This window comes from Pinus tabuliformis, chromosome 7, assembly GCF_031772625.1.
Source record: "Pinus tabuliformis cultivar Carrire ecotype Pingquan chromosome 7, CPIR1, whole genome shotgun sequence".
Lineage (NCBI taxonomy): Eukaryota > Viridiplantae > Streptophyta > Pinopsida > Pinales > Pinaceae > Pinus > Pinus tabuliformis.
The window spans coordinates 1,676,643,377-1,676,669,306 of record NC_142293.1 but is presented as its reverse complement, the minus strand read 5'-3'; the positions used below and the strand labels follow the sequence as shown (position 1 = coordinate 1,676,669,306).

General features: G+C 40.3%; 1 protein-coding gene across 3 annotated transcripts in view; it reads right to left on the bottom strand.

Annotated features, from left to right (window-relative positions):
* LOC149254893 (isoamylase 2, chloroplastic-like) overlaps nucleotides 1-25,930 on the bottom strand; it is a 542,818-nt gene that overhangs the window by 287,397 nt on the left and 229,491 nt on the right. For all 3 annotated transcript variants that reach the window (XR_016267196.1, XM_089460267.1, XM_089460266.1), the window contains exons 13-15: nucleotides 25,196-25,298; nucleotides 2,447-2,562; nucleotides 2,166-2,226 (exon numbers count right to left, since the gene is read on the bottom strand). Coding sequence is in view for 2 of the 3 variants with exons in the window: in XM_089460267.1 (XP_089316393.1) it covers nucleotides 2,166-2,226; nucleotides 2,447-2,562; nucleotides 25,196-25,298 (280 nt within the window). In the remaining variant the exon portion in view is untranslated. The remainder of the gene's footprint in view (nucleotides 1-2,165; nucleotides 2,227-2,446; nucleotides 2,563-25,195; nucleotides 25,299-25,930) is intronic.

Sequence of the window (25,930 nt, the reverse complement as noted above, 5' to 3'; positions counted from 1 at the left end):
GTTTGCACTTGCCCTCTTTCATTCTTTGCATTTCCACGTTAGTTTTTTCTCCTTCACAAAGATGTGGTGGAACATATTTTGTGTTGTCCGTGTTCGCGGCTTGGGAAAATCTTCGTCTCGAATATACTCTTTCAACCTTCGGCCACTACCATTTTTCGTGCTTCTTTTCAGTCGCTTTTGCCTTCTATGTGGCTACCTCCATAGAAGCGATGTCATCAATCTTGAGCTCAGCCTAGATATAGGGTTTAAGCCATGTGATGTATGACTAATTCCAACGAGTTTATGATAATCTAGGTACTCGCGTTGCCAAAGTTTCCCATTCTCGAGTGTATTCATCCACATCTCCTTTTTGTTGCAATCTAGTGAATGTTGAGAATAATTCTTCTTCCTTGACACCTTGGAACCTTTTAAAGAACTCATTTTTCAATTTCCTCCAACTGATAGCAAGTGTCGTTTTTTTCCACCACATATACCAATTATATACTTTGCCTTCCATTTGCATGGAAGCATGCCTGATCTTTTCGTCATCATTGTCAATACCGTAAATCTCAAAATATTCTTCTGCTTTATTGAACCAAGCAATTCTGCATTTTTCGTTGCCGTCATATTTGGATAGCTCAGGTTTTGCTCTTCGTTGATATGTAGCTATCGACAGAGCGAAGAAAGGGTGTTGATTTGAAAACAACATATTCGTGTATGGATTCCACAACTACCTATTTTGAACATTCGTGTTACTAGTTTCTTGATTAAGCATGGAAGATGTTTTTGGAGACTCGGGTTTCTTATGTGACTCTGACAATTTTGATGAATCTGGAGAATTGAGATGTTGAGTAGCCTCATTATTCTGGGGTATTTGATTGGGCATAATCTTCATGTTGTCACTAATATAGGTCAACATCGCCATTGCTTGATCTACCTTACTTGAAAGGTTTGCCTGATCCTTTTTAAATTCATTCTTGTTCTGCTCGAGCTGACTTTCTATTCTCTTTGTTGTGTCCTTCAGCGCTTCGATCTTTTCGACATGTCTGGTCACCTTAGCCTCAAGATCTAACAAATTTTTATTGAAATCAGCCATTGACATTTATGAAGACATCGAGCAAGTCTAGGGTGGAGTATATTTATCCGACCTAACTCTGTTTCTTAACTTCATCCTAATTTTATTTTATTTTTTAATATTAGACTTAATTATTTTTTTAATTATTTTATAAATATTAATAATATATAATTATTAAGTTTGTATATATATCCCTTATATCTATTTACATGGACGCGGTTGTTCGATGGAACTGACAGGATGATCGGTCGAACTGGTGGCAGCAGCGGATACATAGATGGGCGACTACGGGTGACAGTGGCGTGGGTTGGAACGGATTGCGGCAAGGATAACGATGGCATGGAATTCCGGCTGGACGACGGCTCGATAGCACTGGGACGGTGAATATTAGGGCAGAAGTCAACGTCATGAGTTAAGGTGGACAGGGACAGGGCCGTACGGATGGGTGACGGATCAGCTTCGGAATGGAGGGTCGATGGATGGAATAGTGTCAGGGTGGAGGGTCGAGTGTCAACGAGGGGTTAGGGAACAGCGATGGTGAGGGTGTGAGGATGACGGGGAAAAGGGGGACAGGAAGACGAGGCGGAGCGCAGCAAACTGAGGTGGACAAGGTGTGGAAGCGTTGTAAGGACAACGGCAGCAGCGTGGTAATGGCTCTAATACCAAATGTTGCAGAGAAACCCAACATTTAACAGAAAATGATTTGTATATATTATTAATGAATAAGATGATGATACAATTATGGGAGGCCCCTCGCTTAAATACTGCCTCGGGTGCCTCTTGGTGAATGGGCATGATCTTTGATCATACCCTTTGCTTTAATTTAACTAATAATTACAGGGATAATTAATTTTTATATAACAGTTAGGATGCAGCACACATTGTCGATTTAAATTGTAGAACATATCCAACTGATAATCAGTTGCATTTAAAACATATCAGAACATAAAGAAAAAATATTAATAAAAGAGAAAATAAGATAAAGCTTTTGCACTGTAAAAACACCTGCAAAAAGCACAGGATAAAACAGTTTTCTCATACAAATTAGAGATGATACACTGTTAGACAGATAAGTATAATAAGAAAGTATGGCTCAGTCAAGAATAAGTACCATATTTTGTGCTACTGGGTGGTTGCAGTTGAATAGATTGTCAGTTTCAGCAACAGCAACCCTGACGTAGACAAAATCATATCATCAAATACTTGCCAGATATATTTCTAGTTAATATATAAAGTTATACTTCAAAATGCATTCAGAAGTTAGTAGATTCCATGATTCATCACACTAAGAAAAAATGAAACACGACACTAAAGTAGAAATGATGCAGTGGCTACACCAAGTTCCATAGCAACATAGCATGTTAGATCCTATCATTATCCTTCACTACATACTCATTGTTTTCACCGATTATGTAATATGATGAGTTATCAATTCCACGGAATGACAATGTTTCAGGTTCTGCATCACCCTTTTCAGCAGTCTGTGTGTAAACGACCTCCAGTATTACCTGACAAAAAGACAATATGAAAGTAGCATAATTTGCACCATGATAAACGATGATCTAGTTTCTTCAAGAAAATGACTTTGTTTACAACTAGTTATGCATACCCTTTCCATTGAACATTTACATATTGACAAATGGGGCATGCTAAGATTTTCAAGATACTAGCTAAAGACGAGCTGACTTACCTTTATTACTTAGTGGTCAAATATAAATACTATTAACAGAATGATGCAAAATACTTCAAAAGAATTATTTCCTGATCTACCTTATTTATAAACATTTCTCTTCTATTCTGCATATTGACGAAAATGAATTAATATTCACCAGTCACAAACAATAACCAGACCAAGTAAATACTAATAAAAATCTTGCATTCTTCCTCTTAGCCATTTTAAATACGTCAAGTAACCTCAAGTGTCACTCAAAAAGCCAAGCTCCACATATTTTCTGTTTCATATAAGAAGAATGTTCTCAATCGTCTCTGCCTTTCATTTCATCACTTACTAGTTCTCTTTGAAGTGGGATGTATTTTGTTCTTCTTTCATATAGTTGATTTAGATAAAGTAGCATTACTTTCTTCTTGCCATACTGCTCGTCTTCCTGTCTTGCTTTAATCCCTTAATTTACAAACTTGTTTTCATCATTTCTCCTATTTATAATATAGCATATATTTTACGACCTCCCAACCATGAGCCTTGGTAGAGTCACATACATTATACTGCTCAAATGATTGAAAAGAAAAAAGAGAAAACTAATTGAAAAACTTTGCACTCAATGTTAAGTAATGTGATATTAATAGAAGGTTAACAACATCAAGCAATATGAAGATTTATAAAGAGACATTCAACGTAATGAATCTGAAATTTTCATGAAGGCATTTCCCCTCTAATCACTGTATACAAGTCTGCAGCAGTCTGTAGAAGGCCCATCTGATCAGCGACAATCACTTAACAAGGGCATAAGATGTGATATGCTGGCAAGCCCATTTAACTCCCAACCAGGGGTCACATTATGATGCAACTTAGTCTAGTGCACAAATGTGAACATATATTATATTTTTACTTTATCCTTATCTCAATTGGTTGTCTTAGTTTAGATTGATCACTCACCCACTTTATTGTATGTTATTAGAGATATGGTCAAACTTGACAAAGTTCCAAAAATTTCCTTTCATACTTGCATGCATGCTCTCTTACCTCTAAATCTAGTTACCTATAGGGCTTCCATCTCAAACCTTACTAGATCTAGCACTATCAAGCTTCCGACGATCAAGTCCCTGGACCTAGTCCTCATAACCACCACTAAATCTACTACCCTCAAAAACCAGAAACCTCTCACTAGAGTGAGTGAGGACCTCACAGGAGATGCATTAAGATAAGATATCTAACAAATGACCACAAAACTAGAACAATTTCTTGAGAAGATTAGACAGATCCATTTACAAGCACATGAGATGCTAAAGAATTCCCAAGAAAAATAAAAGGCCAAGCACGATCAACAAAGAACAAAGAAGTCATTCAAAGTGGGAGACAGAGTATGGTTACAATTGAAGGAAAGACTACAAGGCCCTGATATGAAGATCAAGGCTCTGTGGTATCGTCTTTTTGAGATAAGGAGATCATGATTACAAACTTAGACTACCCCCATACATGCGTATTTACACAGTAGTGAATGTGTAGAATCTCAAAGTCTATGAGTCTTCCATGTTGAATCAGAAGGAGGGGCGGGTCCTACCTTCCATAGAGGACTTAGCACCAAAGGCTTAGGCAGAGTTTGTAGAGGACACAATTTTGTAGAAGACGTCCAAAAATACAAGATAGCAGCAGCATGACTTTTAGCAGAATGGTTTGAAAGGACAACTTCCAGATAAAAATAAAAGGTACTCTAGGGAGAAGATAAGAGGAAAATTTACCTTACCTCATTTCATAAATCTTTTGGGGACCAAAAGCCTCCCCAAACGGGAAGGTATGATCTATTTGGATCACTATATTATTTGTCATCTATCTCAATGCTTTCAAAGTGAAAAAATTGGAAGAATCAGCTAGCAAGATCACTTTTAACAGTGGGTCCCATTTTGGAGAATTGGGATCTGAAACCATTGAGAACCCATTTGAGGCATCAAACAACATATTTTGGAATCAAAACTTTCTCGCCTTAGTGTAGGACCCAGAAATGTTGGTCTACACTCAAAGACCTTTCCAACAATGCAAGAATCGCATCAAACAATGTTCATATGCAAAAGTTACAACTCCCACAAGTTTACCTACTATGTTGATCACGATGGTAGGAATGGATGCCATGTCAACCCCCTGTTGGAAATTGCAATAGGGCAGCTATTAATTCAATGTCTCCTTAATCCTTAATGTTTGTTTGTGAACTTTTATCTTCTTGTGTTTCTTTATTAGATCTTTTCATCAAACAAATATGAAGAGCAAAAGAGTGAAGACAATGGGCACAAAAATTAGGCTCCAAGCCAGGGCAAAACCCCTCCAAAGGGAAAACCTAGAAAAATCTCCTCTTCTTATAGAATTTGCTTCAAATGAGAAAACCATGACCCAAACCCTAGACCAAGTCCCCCTCCAAGCACCAAGTCAACTTTCCAAGAAGCCCTTCCAATTGGATTAAATCAACAAATTTAAATCTTGCATCAGCCATCTTCCAGCTGCAACTTTGACCCTAGCATCAACTCTGCAATTTCGACCTTATAACTATTGCAAAAACCCTAGAATAATTCTTCAAGAGATCTTCCTTTGAGCAAGACAGTGTTTCTCAAAGTCAGTGAGGTCAAATCAAAATATTCGCTCTTCGAGCAACTCGATCCTACAACTTGTTCTTCTGCTATTTAAACCTGCAATTTTGGCCCTTCTTGAAGCATAGTTTTAAAAAACAGAACCGGTGACTAGACCGGTTGACCTAATAAACCGAGTTTCAAACCAGGACTGGTTAGATCTCAATGAACCAGTTTTAAAAAACACATCAAATAATTAATTTTTAATGAAAAAAACTATTTTTAAAATTTAAAACCATGATTCCAATCCAATAGACACAAAATATGAAAAGTTTTCTCAAATATATATACCATGTAAAGGTGAATATATCAAAATGGCACCAAGTGCAATACATATTAGCAACAAAATATATAATCAATGAGGCTCTAAATGGCCTCTAGAGTCCAAAAACAAAGCCTACAAGCTATGGGGCCACTGGCCTACTACAAGTCTACATATATGATATTAGTGATCAACATCATCACTTGAAACTTCTCATCACGATCAAACTCGACTAGTTCAGTCTCGACTCCCAAACTTTGCAACTGCTTGAGTCACAAACTTCTCAGTTGGTTCAGTGACTTGAGCCTCAAAGTTCTGAAGGTACTCTGCCCTAATATGCCCTATTACTTCATTTGGTGCTCCACATGGCTTTACATGGCCTCCTATCCCAGCCAAGTGTTGCTTGAACCTATTAATACTCCCTCTTTCAATAGATTTTTGGCAATATTTGCAGATCATTTTGCCATCAATCATATCACAATGAGCCCATGCAGTATCCTTGCCTTTTAGAGGCATGGTGGCTACTAAGCTCAAACTCTTCATTATTCCACTACTCCAACAAAATCTCAACACTTTCCAAGCTCACAATGAAGCTCACAAAAACTCTAAATGAGATGTGTGAGGCAAACAAGAGGGGAGACCTACATTTATTGGCTTGGAGGGGTTGTTTTTGGAGGGAAACAACCCGTATTTTCCCTCCAAACCACCTCACAAGCCTCCAAGAATGCCTTTGGTGGGTCCGTGGTAGGCATGGCAATGAACCAGCCGATTTATGATGAAACCGGGTGGTTTATGGGAAAACAAGTCAGTTTCGTCATAAACCGGCCAGTTTATGCCTGGTTTATCTAAAAAAAGGGTGAATGATGCACCAAACTAGGTTTTTTGACTAGTTCTATTGGTTTGGCCAATGAACCGGTCGGTTTGACCAGTTTTTGGTTCAGACTGACCGGTTTTTAAAACGATTCCTTGAAGCTGCAAAAACCCTAATTCTCCACACGTGTGAGAGAGATAGAGCCCAAAAACAAATATCCAAGACTTTTTCTTCCTTCCTTGATCTTTGCTCTAGCCTTCTTAGTCTTCTTAGCTTCAAATCAAACTTTTCTTTAGAGATCAAACTTGTTAGTGAATGAATGCCAAATGAGGTCAAAGTTGCCTGTATTTATACACATCTGAGGGGTTTGAGTACCTTTCTTTAGGTCGACTTGAAGTTGTCAGGGCTGACTTGTGCTAGGAAGCTTCCAGGACTTTCTACACTCAAAATAAATTATTTTACAGGGTATATCTTGCCCAGATGGGTCTTATAATCATGGTGTTGACCCTCTTGACTCATGACAATAAATCCTATGACCTATCAAACCCTAGAAGCATGAACAACATGCTTTTACCTAGAAGAACATCAACAAGAAGCATGAAAGCCATGCTCTAAAATAATATTTTTTCTTTCTTCTTTTGTTTGTTACATAGGATATATGTATTGACATGAGTACAATGACAATTATGAAATCTAAAACTAGTTACATTTCCAACACCCCTATTACACATGCATAAGGGGATAGCCATGTGTGGACTCTAAAGGAGACTCTAGAAGGTTCAAGCTTGTAAGTCTAGTTGAGGATTGAGGGAGTCAAAGCTTACCACTAAGTGGCTATTGGGCTATGTTAAATAGCGGGCCACAAGGAGGGGTAGGGGTTCCATTCGATGGAATTGTATTTTGTTCCATCATTGAGTAGTGCAATTAGGAGTGGCAAGTTAGAGAGTAGAACAGAGGGGCTTAAGGTTCTATAGTAGGTTAGCAGCATTACAAGCCACAAGTCTTAGGTAACTTCGTAAAGAGTGCCTCTTAGTTGGCACTTGCATATTTTCGTACCAGAGAAAAAAGAGCAAAGCAACCTCACCTTCTAGTTGGGTTTTCCCTCGTTTTCTATGTTTTCTATGCCTAACAAGCAGCAAATCCCTCCAATATTACCTGCTCAAGTATATAACATGCCCTTTTATAACTATTTTGCCTCTTCTCAAATTCGGCTTCATTTTGTTGATGTAAATTTTACATCTTAAGATGAACCCACCCAAATCCCCTTGTTTGAAAAGTCACAGATTGACTGGGCAAAATCCCAAGGTTTCAAATATTGACATTTGGGTGCAATCCGTTTTGGCCTTAACGCTCTCGTTCGACCATCCATGAATATCAATAGCCTTTGCGTTGTGATAGATACTTGGCATAACCAATTAGCTGATGCCATAATAGGAGGCTTTGCTAGTCCTCTGCATGACGGCCCTGCCTTTGGTACTGTCTATCCCAAGTATTCTGTGTCATTAGATGACCCTTACATCTACGACCTTCTGCAAGCTTATATTCATCCCCAAGGTTTTGACATGAAACGCCTATCTAAAATAATTCAGCTCAAAACTTTGACTGTTGTTCGATTTGGCAATGACAACATGCCCCCACTACAGTCCCATATTCGTCATACTTCACAACTCATAAGTGAGGTGGAATATGGTTCCAGTAAATCTACAACTCCTATTACATTTGAATGGACTGGAATCCAATATCCTAAACTTTGGGAAGCTAAATATGAACAGTACCACCAATCAACCTTATTGAAAGACAGCCAGAAGATTGCCAAAGCACACCCAATTCCATTTAATGCTGCTACCCAATCCTTCTAGTTACCAACCCAAGTTCAAACAACCTTTCGAGAGAAGGTTGCAGAGATGGTCCAAAACCATCCTGCAAGCTCTTCAACAAAGCTTACTACAGAACACCAAGTTCAGCAGCAGCACTTTCAAGCCTGCAATCAACTGATACAAAAGCTTAGTACTGCTACTAAGCCAGAAAGACCTCACATTCTCATGCTCACTCGGCTACCCCGAGAAGAAACAGCTAAAACTATCAAAGTTAGCATGGGAGAAGAATCCTACACTCCAGGAAGGAACTTGCCTTATATATCTTTTCGACAGTTTGATGATGATGGTCAAAAGAAAAGGGAATTCATCCCTTATGCCACAGTACCAGCAGCCACTACGTCTGGTACTAACACTGCACAACTTAACTATGCAAATCTCCAGCTCGACCTCAAGTCAAAGAACATTGATGATTTGCACAGTGACGTCCTTAAGGTTAAACATGCAGTCTCTAAAGAAAAGGAATTGTGCAGGAAGATTTTAGCAAGATTAGAATTGCTAGATCACATGATCGCTGACATATCAGTCCCTACAGCAGCCAATACAAAGCTAGACCAAAGGCTAGCAGCTATATCTCAGGTTTTGTCCATAACTACACGAATCATCAAGAAGTTAGGATCTAAGGTTCAAACCCCTGACTATTCTATTTTGGACAAACCATCAAAGTCAGCTATGTTTATAGATAATCCCAAGAACAAGCTTAGACGCACTTTCAGCGTTAGCATAGCTAGTCATAAGCTACCTACTTGGAATTTTGGGATTCAAAAAGCCAAAGAAGAAGAGATCGAGGTAGCTACTTCGATCACAACATCCTTCTTGCAACAGGTGCAAGAAAAGGGTCCTGCCCTTTCAAAGGACCAAATAAATCAATTCCTTGTTTATGTTAAGAAAGAACGAGGTATCCCTTTGTGGATTACCCAAGTTGGCGAAACATCCCATCCTATATCAGTAACAACGACTGGAGTTTCAGCTATGAGTGCGGCCATCCAAGCTATGCCGCAAGAACCTATGTTTATTCCAAATTGTCAGCTTAAGATCAAATTGGAGAATGCAACGAGTCTCCTCAATAGCTGGGCAACGGAAAAACAGATCGATGACCCTACCCTTTCTCTCTCTAGCATTGCACAACTCATTATCAATGGATTTGGTGGCTTAGAACATACATGGTGGCATTACGCCTCCACAAAAGCCCAAGAAGCCATCCTTGGCCATAACGATCTTGTTGTTTAGTTGCTAGTTGCTCTACGTGCACAGTTTGTCGACCATACAATTGATGAAGATCCAGAGTATTACAGTGAATTGTTTATGTCTAACCAATGTTGTTAAAAGCGCGAGTGGGATTAAATTGGCGCCGGGAATAAAGCGGAAAAAATCGGCAAAAGCGGGAAAAAAGCGTTTGGCACAAAAATATTCATTTTTTTTCAATTTTTTTAATATCTAAACCATCTACAACATAAAATAAATACATTCACACATAAATATGATAAAAAAACTAATATATAAGATGTTTAATATCATTTCTAGCGCTAAAATCACACATAACATTGAATCATGTCCTGAATAGTAAGTCCTGAGTCCCAACTCAGCCTCAAAATATCAACAAAAAATATGATAATGTATCTCATCATGTCATAATGTCATATACAATAAAATGAAAGTCTAATCCTATTGATTTCCTCTGCCCCTCTTGCGAGAAAATGGCACAGCTTTCTCTTTCCCTCTAGATGTAGAAGCTGGTGCCCGTGCTGGTGGAAATGGCAGTGGAGTCTGACGTGCTCTAGAAGCTGAAGAACTAGTATTAGCAGCTACAGGAGGCTGAGGTAGACGGAGACCACATCCTCTACTGGTGGTAGTGGTAGCCCGGGTAGGCGGTGTCACCTCCTCCTCCTGCTCCTCCTCCTCCACCTGCTCCTCCTCCTGCTCCTGCTCCTGCTCCTCCTCCTCCTCCCCCTCCTGCTCCCCCTCATCCTACACTAACCAATCATCAGTGGGATCCATGAGAGGCCTCTCGGTCTCAACCCTCCATTCAGCAGTGGTGTCAATCCCATCCATATCAGGTGTCCTCTCTAGTTGCCTCACCCACAATCGAAGATTGTAGTAGACATAGACCATGTCATTAAGTCTATGGGACTCCAACCTGTACAAAGTTCATGAAATAATAATTAATAATTAATATTCTAAAAAAAATATTGTTTAATGAATTCAAAAATTTATTTGGAAATTTGCAATATTTTAAATGTTTAAGTGTTAACCTATTGCGCTTCTTGTTGTGTATTTTTTCAAATACACTCCAATTGCGCTCACATCCTGAGGAGCTGCATGTTTGGCTGAGGATGCGTACGGCAAGCTTTTGCAAAAGGGGTACTCTGCCACCATACATCTTCCACCATGCGTCTACAACAAAATTACAAATAAAATTTTAAATAAACATAAGAAAAAAATGGAATTTGAAGAGACAATGAAATTTGAAACAAAGTTACAAAGTACAAACTAAAAAATACCTGGCATTTTAATCGTCCTATCAGTGACAGCCATCTCAAAGCCAAATGTGCCACCTGACATCTTATATGTCTCAATTTGTTTAGAGATCTCTATACGTTTTCTGGAGATCTCACCATCTTCTGGACACAGGTTAATAATCCGTCCACGGCCTCAGCATCAAAATCAAACCCACATGCATAAGAAAATGCAGGGTTCAGGAAAAGCCCAGCAGCATGAATGGGACGATGGAGTGTGTTGTTCCATCGCTCATCAATCACTTCCCATAGAAGGAGTTGTTTCTGAAACCCATCATCTCCCTTATCATCATAGTAGGACCGAATGGCTTCTTTGGCCCTATCCATGGCTTCATACAAATAGCCCATTGCGGGCTTCTCACCATCAACCAACCGAAGAACCTTTACCAAAGGTTCAGTAACGGCGCACACCTCCTGCACTCCCGCCCAGAAGTCTTCCTGGTATGAAACTAGTCTGCATATCGCCTCTCCTTCTGGTTTGCAACTCATTGACGAAGCACGCCACTCCTCTGAAAGAAACATTCTCTTCAAATCCCACATAGAATTCAAAAGGGATTGAAGAGATATGAAACTCGTCGCAAACCGTGTAATGGCGGGGCGCACCAACTCTTTGTTGTTGGTGAATCTTCTCATCAAGCTAAGCACAGATGTATGATTATATATAAATTTTGTGATGCTTTTTGATGAGTCAACAATATCTTTGACAAAGGGAATTTTCCCTATGTCCTCTAACATCAAATCAATACAATGGGCAGCACAAGGTGTCCAAAATAAAGTAGGATGCCTGTCCATAAGCATTCTACCAGCAGCAACATAATTTGCAGCATTGTCCGTTATGACTTGGACAACATTTTCTGCACCCACCTCCAAAATAAACACATCCAGCAAATCACATAAAGTTCTTGCATCTTTGATTTGATGAGTTGCATCAATAGATTTGATAAACATAGTCCCCTTGGGACAACTAACCAAGAAGTTTATAAGGGTTCTCCCCTTTTGGTCAGTCCAACCATCTGACATAACAGTGCATCCTGTTTGTGCCCATGATGCCCTAAAATCCTCCAATCTTTGGGTGCAGTCACGCTTTTCCTCTTGAAGAATCCGGCCTCTGAAATCATGATAAGAAGGGATTTTGTACCCCGGGCCAACACTGGCAATAGCATCAACAGCAGGTTGGAAAAATGGATTATTCCTTACAATGCTGAAAGGAATATCACTCCAGAGGAGAAATTTTGCCATCAACCTATCAGCTTGTTCTTTTTCAGTTCTTTTTAGCATTGAACCGATAGTTGGTTGTGAACCAGGTGTGGTTCGAGGAACAAAAAATGATGATGCAGCTACCGGATTGACTGACGCTGCAGTGGAACCAGTGCCACTTGGTCCACTTCCTTCAGCTGACCTTCTTAGTTGCCTTTTGAGTTCTTCTTTGGCCTCGCTAGTGTGCTCTAATTCTCCCAATGCTCTCATGGCTCTTTGGATAAGTTCAGGATTTGTATTTATACAGGGCCCCACATCATGTCCAGGGATTTGTGCAAGGTGGTACTTCAACCTGTACACCCCCCCGCGTATCTCCTTTCCACACAACTTGCAATTCAAGTTTTGTCTATCATTCGGAGCTTTAGGTTCACCATATTCCCAGAAAGGATCCAATTTCCTTGGCATGTTTGTTTTTGAATTTTGAATTTGCAAACCTATGGAAAAATAAGGATTAGGAAATAGGAATTTAGGATTACAAATTACAATTTAGCATTTACAAAATTACAAGTTAATTATTTCCAAAATTCCAATTTCCAAACCCAAGTTACCCAACCAAATGCTAATGGCAAATGCCAAAAAACAATGAAAATTCAAAAAACATAAACAATGTTTAAAAAAAATGAAAAAATAAAAATAAAAAATTGGTTCCCATAGTCATAACAAGTTACCCATCCCAAATCAATGAAAAATTACAAAAAATTCTTTAAAAACAATGAAAACAAAAGGAAAATGGTGCCCATATGAAGTTTCCCAACCAAAAACAATGAAAAACAAAGTTTTTAAAGAAGGAAAACAAAAAAAAATTAATCTACATACCGTTTTTATGGACAAATTGGTGATCTTGTCTTGGATTTCTCCTAAAAACACTTGGATTCGCTCCCAAAGTCGACCCAAACCCTTCAGCTCTTCTCCTCCTCCTCCGCGCGGCGACAGTCAAAAATGACCAAAAAAAAATCGATTTTCTTTATTAAAAGCCCGCTGCCCACGCCCTCGGCGCTTTTTTCCATTTAAAGCGCGCTTTTTTCGAAAAAAGCGCGCTTTTTTGGAAAAAGCGTGCTTTTTTCGGAAAAAAACGCTATAAAAAAAACCGGCGCTTTTTTGGGATAAAACGCGCGTTTTATGCAGCATGGTCAAAAAAGCGCGATAAAATCGCGCTTTTAACAACACTGTGTCTAACTAGTTAGGCAATCTTGGTCTTATGGAAGATTATTTTTGTCAAATGCAGGATTGGTTCATCCAATCCAATTCCTATGCTAATACAGCATACCTAAAGAGGTATATTCAGAGTATGGCTGGCGTTCTTCCCACCGCCATCAACAAATATTTTGAAGACAAACATCTTTCCCTGTTAGGCATGACCTTAGCAATGATCCATGGCCACATCAAGAAAGCCATTGAAGAACATTGTTTAGCTAAACATATTATGACTGACTTCAAGGAGTACAACAAGATATTTTCAAATAAGATTTGCACAACAGTTGGCCAGATGCCCAACTGGGATAAGGTACCCTTCAATCACGACCACAAATGTTCTTGTAAATCCAAAGATCCACACAAGAAGCATTGGTTCTCAGGGAGTAAGTTTCATCCAGAAGCTTACAAGAAGCCATATTAGCCTGGAAATAAGCCTTTCCAGAAAAAACGACCATTCCTTCGATACCGAAAGACTCTAGCTAAATTAGTCTGAAGTTTTATTTGCAATAAGGAAGGTCATTGGGCAAATGAATGTCCACAAAAAGCACGGAAGCCAAAGCTTCTCTCAGAGAACTAAATAAGATCCGAGATCAGTTGACTGCTATAGAAGCAACACCGGATTAGGAGTTGATGGTGAGGAAAGCCCTAATGTTGTCTCAGACGACTAGGAGGTATTTGTCCAAAGTATACTGGGCAGAGGGACTCTCCCACCTTGGGATGAGATGTGGGCAGCTCTTCGCCAGGAAGAGATCAGACGATAGTCGAAGACAGGTAGTAGCAGCAAGGGGATCGAAGTCAAGCAGGAGGAGGAAGATGTTGCCCTAGTATCAAAGGGAAAGCATGAAAAGCAGAAGAAGAAAGATCTCTCCAAGATCAAGTGCTTCCACTGTGAGGAGCTGGGTCATTATGCGACCCAGTGTCCAAGGAAGAAGAGTAATGGAGGGTCTTCTGAGACTAAGGCAGTGCCAGCAAGGGCAAAAAAGGAAGTGTTGAGGAACAATGATTGTGCCATGAGTGCACACGCACCACTTGAGTAGAAGTGGGGAGACATCGAGTTGTAGTTAGGCGAACTACAGGCGATGAGGGGCAGGATCCTCGAGGTACCCAACCTCTTGGATTAGACGTTGTTACGGAAGCCCCGAAGAGGAGTAGTAGGATTGGCTGAGTAGGTTAAAGACGGATGCGGATGGAGCGGCAGAAAAAGCTATAGTGCAAGAGTCCCGACACAACGCGAGGTTAGCAAACTGCAGTAGTGCGAGAGGCACATGAGTGTTGCACCAGTGAAGAATAGCACAGAGAGGTCTACAACGGTGCGAGATGCAGGGAGTTGTTGCAGCAGTGCAGAGGTCAGAGAGGGAGCACTTGTCAACGGCAGAGGGAGCTTCAACATCAGTGGGTGTCTCTAGCCCAACAAAGAGGTCAGAGTTGGGAGATCAGTTACTTACTTCTCAGTAACTGAGTTGCAGTGCAGCAGTGGGCAGCATGATGCAACATGATGAGAAGAGGTGCAGTTCAGATGCAGTGCTGGGAGAAAGGACCAGCAACAGCATGGATGCAGAGGGAGCTGTCATACAGATGCAGCAATGGCACTGACAGAACCATGGGCAACAGTACAGGATGCAGCAGTGTAGAGGATGTTGGGCAGGAAGGCCTAGCATCAGCATAGGTACCGATGTCGGATGATCAGAGTAATACTCAGTGAGGAGTATTGTTTAGAGCACAGTCCTCGCTAAGAGGGAGTGTTGATTTGGGGTAGCATGGAACGTGCTCTAACCACACAATTTGGTGGAGAGGTTGGGGCACATGAGATCTCCAATACCCAAAAAGGGTTTGGGCAGATTCTAAATAGTTCAGGAGATATTGAAAATAAAATATTAATGTGAATTAATATGAAACTGTGTTAGAATGGTCCAAAAGACATGGATCAAGCCAGATCTAATCTTAGTCATTGATTAGGGACTTAATCTCGGCCGTTGATATATCAACGGGAAAAGTACAAGAGCAGGCTTGAGGGTCACTTGGAGAACACACCAAAGTGATCAGTCATTCTATTCTTTAGAGCGGGGTTTGCTAAGAGAGATAGAATTAGTGACCGGGAGATGTAGCTAAAGGGCAATTGAGTACAGAGAGACAGAGAGGTAAAGATAGTGCCAGGAGAGCAGTGAAGTAGCTGGGGAGAGTGATGCAGAGCCAGCCAGGGCTCACGCAGGGCCACGCAGAGCCAGCCGAGAGCTGCGCAGAGCCTCAGAGAGGCCAGCGTTGCTAACACAAAGGGCCAGAGGGCTGACGCAGGGCCTCCTAAGGCTGACACAGACCCATCCGGGGTGACGCAGGGCCAGCGCTGGGCAGAGAGGGGCTGATGCAGTCCAGAGAGAGGCTGACGCTGGGGTTTCTGGGGCAGATTTGTGTTGAATAGATGCCGGAAGGTTTATACGGGGTTTCAGCCAAGAGATTTGTCAGAAACTAAGAAGTATTACTACCAAGGAAATTCTCTGTTGGGTAGGACAGTTTTGACACCCAAATTGTACTCTGATATTGCTTAATAAGAAAACCCTCAGATAGTTGCACCGGTTTTCCCACATTGGGTTTTTCCAAGGACATTGGTCCAAAAATAATGGTGTCATATGGTGTGATTGTTTATGTTTCCATTAGTTGTTGATCTATAATATGTTAAGCATGTACTAGTGTTTATTTTCAGTATCTACATTGTAAATAACTTGTTAAGTAAAATAACAAGTAGGTAAGAATAAATCAGATAAAGTGCATGGAGGGTTTCTAACTAAGTAAACTTAGAAACTTCAACAAACCTGATGGCCTTGTTGGCATTGCTTAGGACAAGCAATTTTTAGGAGGGGGGACTGTAATGCCCCCAATTTTTTGGATTACCTTGTGATGTGGTTAGGGGAGATTTCTAGAGCTTGTGTCAACTAGGTCATAAAAGCAGGATTACACCAATGGTTGGCCTGGAAGGTTTGGAGAAGTTTTATGCGGTCTAACTGGGATTACTTGCCATATTTCATCATCAAGATCAGTTCCGCACACTTCAACCTTGATTCCATTACTCTGATGATTCCCATAAAACAAATATATTATGAGGCATATTTTAATTATTTACGCTTAAGGTATTATTCGGGACTGATTATTTGGAGGAACACCTTAGTCTAATACCTCGTTGGAATCGGTATGAAAAGATCTACAAGGCAGCTGATATTTTTCTTGGATCCATCTCATCGAGAGGTGTAGGATTGATCTAAAGATCATCTGATTCTGATAAGTATTTATGGAGTTATAAATTTATTTGCATTATAAGACAATTCGTCAAGGTCGGCCAGCAACCAAATAAACCCCACATGTGCTCAACGTTTTAGTATAAATAGAGATAGCCTTCAAGTAATTTCAACACACTTGGGATCTCTTCCTCTCTCTACTTGTCTTTGGGTTTTAGTAGGAGGAGAGATCCTAAGGAATAACATTGCCCTGATCCAGACTGCCAGAAAGTCGGAACTGCCAGAAAATCCAGAACTGCCGGAAAAGCCGGAAAAGCCAGAAAAGTTGGAAAAGACGGAACTGCCGGAAAAGCCAGAAAAGCTGGACCTACCGGAAAAGCCCGAATAACCGAAAAAGCTGGAACTGTTGGAACTGCCGGAAAAGCTGGAAAAGTCGGAACTGCTGGAAAAGACAGAACTGCCGGAAAAGCCGGAATTGCCAGAAAAGTCGGAACTGCCAGAAAAGCCAGAAATGTCAGAACTGCCAGAACTGCTTGAAAGAAAGAACTGTCGGAAAAGCCGAAAAAGCCGGAAAAGCTGGAAATGCAGGAAAAGCCGGAACTGCCAGAAAAGCTGGAAAAGCTGGAAAAGTCGGAAATGCCGGAACTGTCTGAAAAACCGGAATTGCCGGAAAAGCTGGAACTGTCGGGATTTCCGGAACTATCGGGAACAACCAGAACTGTCGAAACTGCCGGCAACAACCGGAACTGCCAGAACTGCCGAAACAGCCGGAGCATCTGTCTCCGAAGGAGAGCAGCATGCAAGGGACAGCAAATTAACATTGGGACAGTTGTATCATGTATGGTACTTAGCAGCAAATACACCAAGCATGCTAAGGACAACAAGCATGCTAGGGACAACAAGCAACAGACAACAAGCAAGCAAGGTGTAGTCAACACATAGGTCAGGATGGCAACATGGTGCAACAATGGCACATAATGCAGTACAGTGATGGGTATAGTCATGATAAATGAAGCGTGATGAGATGCAGCATAGTGATGATGGGTGTAGCATGGTGCAGTGCGGTGAGGTGCAGCATGATGATGAAATGCAGCACAACGATAGGTGAAGGAGTCACCTTGGAGAGTTAGTTGAAGCAGCATGTCTTCAACTGATCTCATGTATCATCTTCTTAGAGATGATCTATGCTCTTCTCTAGATAAGTCAAAGTGTTGACTTTGTTGTAAATGTACTATCTCTCTCTCTGTCTCTGTTGAACTATTGAAGAACATATAAGAAGAATTGATCAAGTTTCCCCACATTGGGGTTTGTCCCTGGTTACCGCCACATCTTGTGTCCTCTTGTCTTGGCTTGTCTTCTGCGATTTATGTTTATGTTCTATCTGTAGTTTACTTTAATGCTAATGTGATTGCTAATCTGGAAAAAATATGGAGCTAACTGTGAAAATTGAAATAAATTGCTCTAAGCATAGAACATACCTAAAATTAACATGGTATCAAAGCCGAGGGGAAGATAATGCCCAAGCAAGAGTGAAAGAGCAATCACCGAAGACAGTTGGGAAAGGACAAAAGGATCAGTGGATTCCTCATCCCTCTTCAAATTCACCAACAGTGAAGTCGAAGTAGAGAATATTATCAGAATGGCGCAGCGGAATATGGCCTACCTAAAGATCACTTCATTGGAAGACTGGATCTCAGGGTGGAAGGAAAGGCAGATAACTACTTCAGCCATTATGCGAAGGAGTGTCCGAATGGCAGGGACACATCACTTGATGATGATAACAATCATTCCATTGACATCTTCAATGATCAAAGGAATGGCAAGTAATGCAGATCATCATGGAAATGGCCAACTCTTCATAGAAAGCAAGGAACCTCAGGTATGAAAAATCAAACGTTGTTTCTGATAAAGATAAAGAAGCGTTATCTTGTATTGGCCCTCTCCTTCAGATTCCTTAGGAATCTGGCTTATAGATTGTAGTGCTTCAAGGCACTTCATCGGATAGATGGGTGCACTCTCTAATTTTGTAGAGATGGAAACAATCATGGAATTATACTTGGAGTCGATGCCACCTATCCCAGAAAGGGTGTAGGGAATGTTAACTCTCAATTGAATAAGGGTAACACGATTCATTTATAGAATCTCTTTTATGTACCTGATCGCAAGAAGAACCTGGCGTCCATCTTAGAAATGGAAGTCAAAGGTTTCAGGGTGGCGTTCATTGATGGAAAGGTACATGTTAAAAAATATAATTTTCAAAGATGCTTTTTCTCATGGGTTCAGGGTTGGCAATTTGTATCAAGTTGCAGGATGGTCCATTGGGGATCATGTCAATTGACATATTGCATCTATAACACCGGAGGTCTACCTATGGGGCCCTACCTAATGTGAGTCAAATGGTGATAGGGATGTCTGAATTCAAGTAGAGCATGAAGGTACATGTCTGAGATGTACCGAAGGAAAATCTTATAAGGGGACCATTCCCCTCATGCAGCAGATCCACAGGTTTGGAAACACCCAAGGAGTTTGAGATTCATGATCGGGAATCTCATGTATCCAAGTGGAAGAAAGCCCTCTATGGCTTGAAGCAAAACACCCCAGGCGTAGTATGAGAGGATTGATAGCTAACTAATGAAGCTGAGATTTACTAGGAGTGAAACTGATCCAAACCATTACTCGAAGGTTGTGGATGATAGACCTCTCATACCGGCACCTTATGAGGACGACCTATGTTTGACAGGTGCAGACCCTCTCATTTGCAGAAGTAAGAGGGAGTTGGATTCCGGATGTGGAATGATAAATTGCAAGCCTGTGACTACCTCGAGGATCTTAACTTTCAAAAGTTATATGGTAGTGATGTCGAACCAGATTTGGGAAATGCCTTTAGGTTTCATAAACTCATTCACGTTGATGTTCCTGGTGAACTTCCGTACGAACATATGTTTTACAGTTAGCATGGTGAGCTCATATTTGGTTCAGCCTCACTGGATTGGTGCCAAGAATCTTCTGAGATATCTTCGGGGCACAATCTCTCATGGATTGAGATACACTGTCGGAAATATGAAACTGCATGATTATTCGAATGCTAACTGGGCAGGCAGTGTGCAGGATCACTGGAGCACTTCTCAGTGTTGGTTCTCTTTGGAATCTGCTTCGATATCATGGATGAGCAGGAAGCATAAGTCGGTTGCTATAAGCACCGCCGAGACCGAATACATAGCTACGAGTATGATCTCGTGTGAAGCTACATGGTTGCAGAAGCTCTTAAGTGTGTTGTTTGTACACATGATGAATACCACTATGATTCTCTATGACAACCAGAGGGGGGATTCGATTATTGAGGAATCACGTATTTGATGATTGCTCCAGTAGATAGACATCAGATACTGCCTTATCTGCGATATGGTAAGTCAATGAGCGAGGAGGCTCCATCGCATTGAGACTGATGTACAGGTCGCAAACATTTTGTCAAAGCCCCAGGGAAAGGTCAAATCTGTGACTTTCCCGAACGACTTGGAGTCGTTGAGAGACCTTCTTATAAGGGTCCTACATGTTCCATGCATTGAGCTCTGGGAGATCTAGGAGCTTGGGGTACTCACTGGAGCAACATACGACCACAGGGCGACTCACCCTCCCTTGGTAGTGCGTTATGAATAGGATGATTAGTTCTCCTGTGGGCCAGGATGATTAGTTCTCCCGTGGCAACTGTGGAACAGGATGATTAGTTCTCCTATGGGCCGAGATGATTAGTTCTGCCATGGACGCTGTGGAACAGGATGATTAGTTCTCCTGTTGGTCGGGATGATTAGTTCTCCCGTGGCAACTATGCAACAGGATGATTAGTTCTCCTGTGGGCTAGGATGACTTGTTCTCCGTGGCGACTGTGGAACAAGATGATTAGTTCTCCTGTGGGCCAGGATGATTAGTTCTCCGTGGCATCCTCTGACAGGATGATTCGTTCTCTTGTGGACAGGATGATTAGTTCTCCTGTCGAGGAATCCTACCCATGCAATTTGGGACTCATGGGAAGTACCTCTCATCTGATCAATGAGCAAGGAAATGAGGATAGGGACCATAGTAGTACTATCGATGGACGCATCGTTGTATCTATCGTACACCCTATGCTAGGATGACCTCCATTGATCTGGGATCAGTATGAGTGGTTTGAGACACTCTCTTGTGATATTGATTTGGGACCAATGAAACTGATCTAGGATCAGTATGAGTGGTTTAAGACACTCCCTTGTGATATTGATCAAGGATCAATAAAACTGACTTCGGGTCAGTAAGAGTGATGTGACACACTCTCTTCATATGAAACTGACTCCGGGTTAGTAGAGAATGGTATGAGACATTCTCGATCAATTCTTCCTCTTCATGGTTCAGCAGAGCAGAGCAATGCAGGGCACTGATGGCAGAGATAGTACAATCGGACATATGGATCAACGAATGGAGCTCTCCCTAGTTGAGAAGGAGTGTTAAAATTGGAAACTAGGGCCAAACTCCATGTGGGTCATCTTATTTATGGCAGCTGATATTTTTCCTGGATCCCTCTCATCGAAAGGTGTAGGATTGATCTAAAGATAATCTTATTCCGATAAGTATTCATGGAGTTATGAATTCATTTGCTTTATAAGACAATTCGTCAAGATCGGCCAGCGACCAAATAAACCCCACATGTGCTCAACGTTTTAGTATAAATAGAGGTGGCCTTCAAGTCATTTCAACACACTTGGGATCTCTTCCTCTCTCTACTTGTCTTTGGGTTTTAGTAGGAGGAGAGATCCTAAGGAATAACGTTGCCCTGATCCAGACTGCCAGAAAGTCGGAACAGTCGGAAAAGCCAGAATTGCCGCAAAAGCCAAAAAAGTCGTAACTACCGAAAATTTCGGAACTGCCAGAAGAGTCGGAAAACCCGGAAAAGACGGAACTGCCGGAAAAGCCGAAAAAGCCGGAACTGCAGAAAAAGTTGGAAATGTCGAAAAAGTCAGAAACGCCGGCAAATCCGGAACTGTCGGAAAGACGAAACTGCTGGAAAAGCCGGAACTACCAGAAAAGTCGAAAAAGCCAGAAAAGCTGGAAATGTTGGAACTACCAGAAAAGCCAGAACTGCCGGAAAAGCCGGAACTGTCGGGGCTGCCGGAACTATCGAGAACAACCAGAACTTCCGGAACTGCCTAGAATAGCCGAAACTGCCAGAACTTTAAGGAACTACCGAAACAGTCGGAGCATCTGTCTCCGAAGGAGAGCAACATGCAAGGGACAGCTAACTAACATTGGGATAGTTGTATGGTACTTAGCAGCAAATACACCAAGCATGCAATGTTACAGCTAGCATGCTAAGGACAACAAGCATGCTAGGGACAACAAGCAAGCAAGGTGCAGCCAACACATAGGTCAGGATGGCAACATGATGCAGCAATGGCACATAATGCAGTACAGTGACAGGTACAGTCATGATTAATGAAGCATGATGAGATGCAGCATAGTGATGATGGGTGCAGCATGGTGCAGCGCAGTGAGGTGCAGCATGATGACAAAATGCAGCACAACGATAGGTGAAGGAGTCACCTTGGAGAATTAGTTGAAGCAGCATGTCTTCAACTGATCTCATGTATCATCTTCTTAGAGATGATCTATGCTCTTATCTAGATAAGTCAAAGTGTTGACTTCTGTTGTAAACGTACTATCTCTCTCTCTCTCTCTGCTGAACTATTGAAGAACATATAAGAAGAATTGATCAAGGGTTTCCCCACAATGGGGTTTGTCCCTGGCTAGTGCCACATCTTGTGTCCTCTTGTCTTGGCTTGTCTTCTGTGATTTATGTTTATGTTCTATCTACAGTTTACTTTAATTCTGATGTGATTGCTAATCTGGAAAAGATATGGAGCTAACTGTGAAAATTGAAATAAATTTCTCTAAGCATAGAACATACCTAAAATTAACAATAAAAGAGGGGAAAAGTGCTTTTTATTGGAGAAAAGACCAAAAGGGGGCAAAAGTCACTTGGGGAAAATAAGAAATAATAAGGTGCTCCCAAAAGGTTGGAGAAAGACCCAACAAATCTTTAAAAAGGGAGAGAGGGTCACTTCTCAATCATTCTATTCTATTCTTCATTTCTTGTTGTATTCATTTAGCTCAAGCGAGCTTGGTGCAAGGGTTTCAAGCAGAACCCTTCAACTAATTTCAGTGGACTTAAAGCGCCACCCTATTTGTCTCTTCAGTTGATTTTGATGGACCTAGAGTGCCACCGTAGTTCGGTCGTGGGTAGATCCATGTGTGTTCAAATTTTACAGTTGTTTTTGGAGCAGTTTTTTAGAGGGCCAAATTCATTTTTTTTATTTCCTAGGGGCCAAATTATTGTTGAAGACAAATTATTGTTGACATTAAATTGTTGTTGTTGGGCGGAGTTCCATTTGCCATAATTTACAGGGGAACGAGTTTGTTGTTGAAGGCTGAGTTGATTTACTAGAGACCCAGATCAATTATTAGGGCCGACCTCATTTGCCAGAGTCTGTGATCATTTAGTGGAGGACAAATTTATTGTTGAGGCCGAATTATTTGTTGGGGTCAAGTTTATTCACTGTAGGTCGAGTTTGTTCGCAAGAGGCTAACTTTATTTGTTGAGAATGAGTTCATCTACTGGAGGCCAACCTTACTAAGGCCGAATTATCTTGCTAAGAGGCCGAATCTATTACCTAGAAGATCGAATTAATGTTGGACCGAGTTTGCTTGTTGGGATCGAGTTTCTATTTTAGAGGGTCGAGTTTATCATTCTTGAGGGCCGAATCAATTGGGTTATTTTGTTGGAGTCATATTGTAGGTTCCACAAATTAATTTTGCATGTAAACTCTGTGATCAAAGTTTAATAAAATTTTGGTTGTGCTTTGAAATATCGCAGTTGTAGGTGTTTAGTTTAATAGCATACAAAGTGTTTGAAGGAATATTATATAAGATATCGAAAAACCTACAAGAAATAGGTGAAATTTTCCAAGTTGCATTAATCGCCCTAGTGTGGAAATTTTCTACAATATAGTATGGTATTTACATAATTTCTCATCTAGTATATAAATAATTCTAACCAAGTCCCTTCAAATTCTTACAATGTATTCCTCAAAGAAAATTTAATAAGGAATATCCTTCTAAAAGTCTTTCTAGTGTAATTGAATGAAATGTGTAACCAAACCTTAAAAATTGTCATTATCATTGGAATAAATACGTCATTCAACCTACTAGGAAGACCTTTTTCCATGCAAAACTTCCTCAGGGAAACCCTCCAAAAGGCAGTGTGGAAAATGTCTGCAAAAAGTCTCGATTTAATCCTAAAAATGCGATTTTTTAAACTAAACGATTTAATCCCCCGACTTTTTGGCGACTTTTTCAGAAAGGAAAAAATCGCAATGTAATCGTTATACTCCCGATTTAATCGGGAGTCGACCCAAAAAGTCGGCCTCCCTCCCAGGCTGAAGATAAAGAGGCCACAAAGGAAAAAATGATATAATTGTCTGTTGTTTAATCTTAAGGCAGAGAGTGGAATCTTTCAAACGTAGCCCTAGAAATTTGATGATAACGTTGTGCTGTGCAATTTGTTTTGTTGTTGAATCTTAATTTCAAGCATTATAGTTGGTTAGTGTTACTGAGAAAATTAATTGCTTAGTTGCTATGTTCTGTTGAATGTTGAAACATATATGGCTATTATTGGTTTGTTCTTGTTGGATGTTATGTATGCAAAACAATAGGGATCTATATGAGATGTGCAAAAAAATACAGAGAAGAGACATTAGCCAGAGGCTAAGCTGTCAGAAGGCTGCTATAAGAAACTAAGAAGACTATGAAAAAGAAGTGCATAACTACCTCGACGAGCATGATTGTGAGACATAAGAGCAAGAGGACAAGGAGTATCCAGAATAGCAAGCAAGAAAGTGTAAATAGCTGAAGAAAATTCCCAAGAATCAACACTATTATGATCATATTTTTTGTGGATAATGTTGAAAAACATTGGTGATAAAATGCACTTAGAATGCAGACTGCAAGAGTGTAACATGCTTTTAGTGATCGAATTCACATGTAAAGAATGACATTGTAGTAAAACACTGAAAACACCTCTAAACTATGACTTCGACTCTAGATGTTAAAAAAAAAATGAATAATTTTGTGTTTTTTTAATTTTGCCGACTTTTTCAAAAAACTCCCGACTTTAACGAGTTTTTCAACTTTTGGACCCTTACCGAATTAATCCCGACTTCGACTTTTTCCACATTGCCAAAAGGTTCTTCACATTTTGTGAATGCCACCCGAGGTAGATGTCGCTGATGGACAACATACACACCTAACTCCGAGGGACCCCAATGAATTTGACCTTGTGACCTTCTTGGAAATTACAAGTTTAGCTTTACAAAACATATTAACATCAAGAGAAAATAAGAAGTGTAAGGGTATATACAATGATAACCTACAACAAAGACTTACCTCTATAAATCACAATATGTGATCATTTTCATATCATACACACTATATTATTTATTTATGTGATCAACACAATTATACAAGAAACATATTCATGCTACTCACAAACTAAATCCAAAGATTTGTCTCATCAAAGGCACCATACCATCTTTAGTGCCACTGAAACAAGTTAATCTGGAATGCATAAAAACAAAAGAAACAAAACATCTAGCTTCAATGTTTTGCAAAAACAAAAATGTACCTCGATGCCAATTTTATGACATGCTTTAACCATTTGCCTAAGGGAACTGCTCGCTGAAATGCCATCTCCCAATGGTCCATAGCAATCCATGGGTGCAAAAAAACTACAAGCCAAATATATGACACAATCCATCAAATCAAATCTGCAAAGTATCTACAAAATTGATTTCTCCAAAAATTGAATTAACAAAGATCTAATGGTGACATTTCATTCCTTCCCTTTTAGTATTTACAGATTTTAGAAGAACAGTATAGTTATTTCACAGTTTTACATTATGTTTCAGAAACCTAAGAACTATTATCAACCATTATCTAGTGGTGCAAAATTATGAGAGTGAAGTGAGGTTCTTCATAAATGAGATGGAACTCATACAATGATTTTATTACTTGTAAATCATGTACATTAAGGAGACAATGCCTTGTATATAATCACTTAATGAAGTGTTTGCCCAAAGACCTAATTGTCAACGAAATTAAATCACCAACTTTATAATCACACATTACATTTATGACTTACTTGATGTTACTGTTAAATACTAAACGTTATCTAAATCCCAGACACTGAAAGGCATTTAACAATAAGTTACTAACAACTCCCTTTAATGGCCACTTGGTTGGTGTTTACGTGAAGCAAATCCCAAAAATCTAAGCTTTCACGTTTTAAGAGGTTTATGGGAATCTCAACAATTTGCTCTATAGTTAGGTGATATACAACTGCAATTTGGTTGTCCTGCAT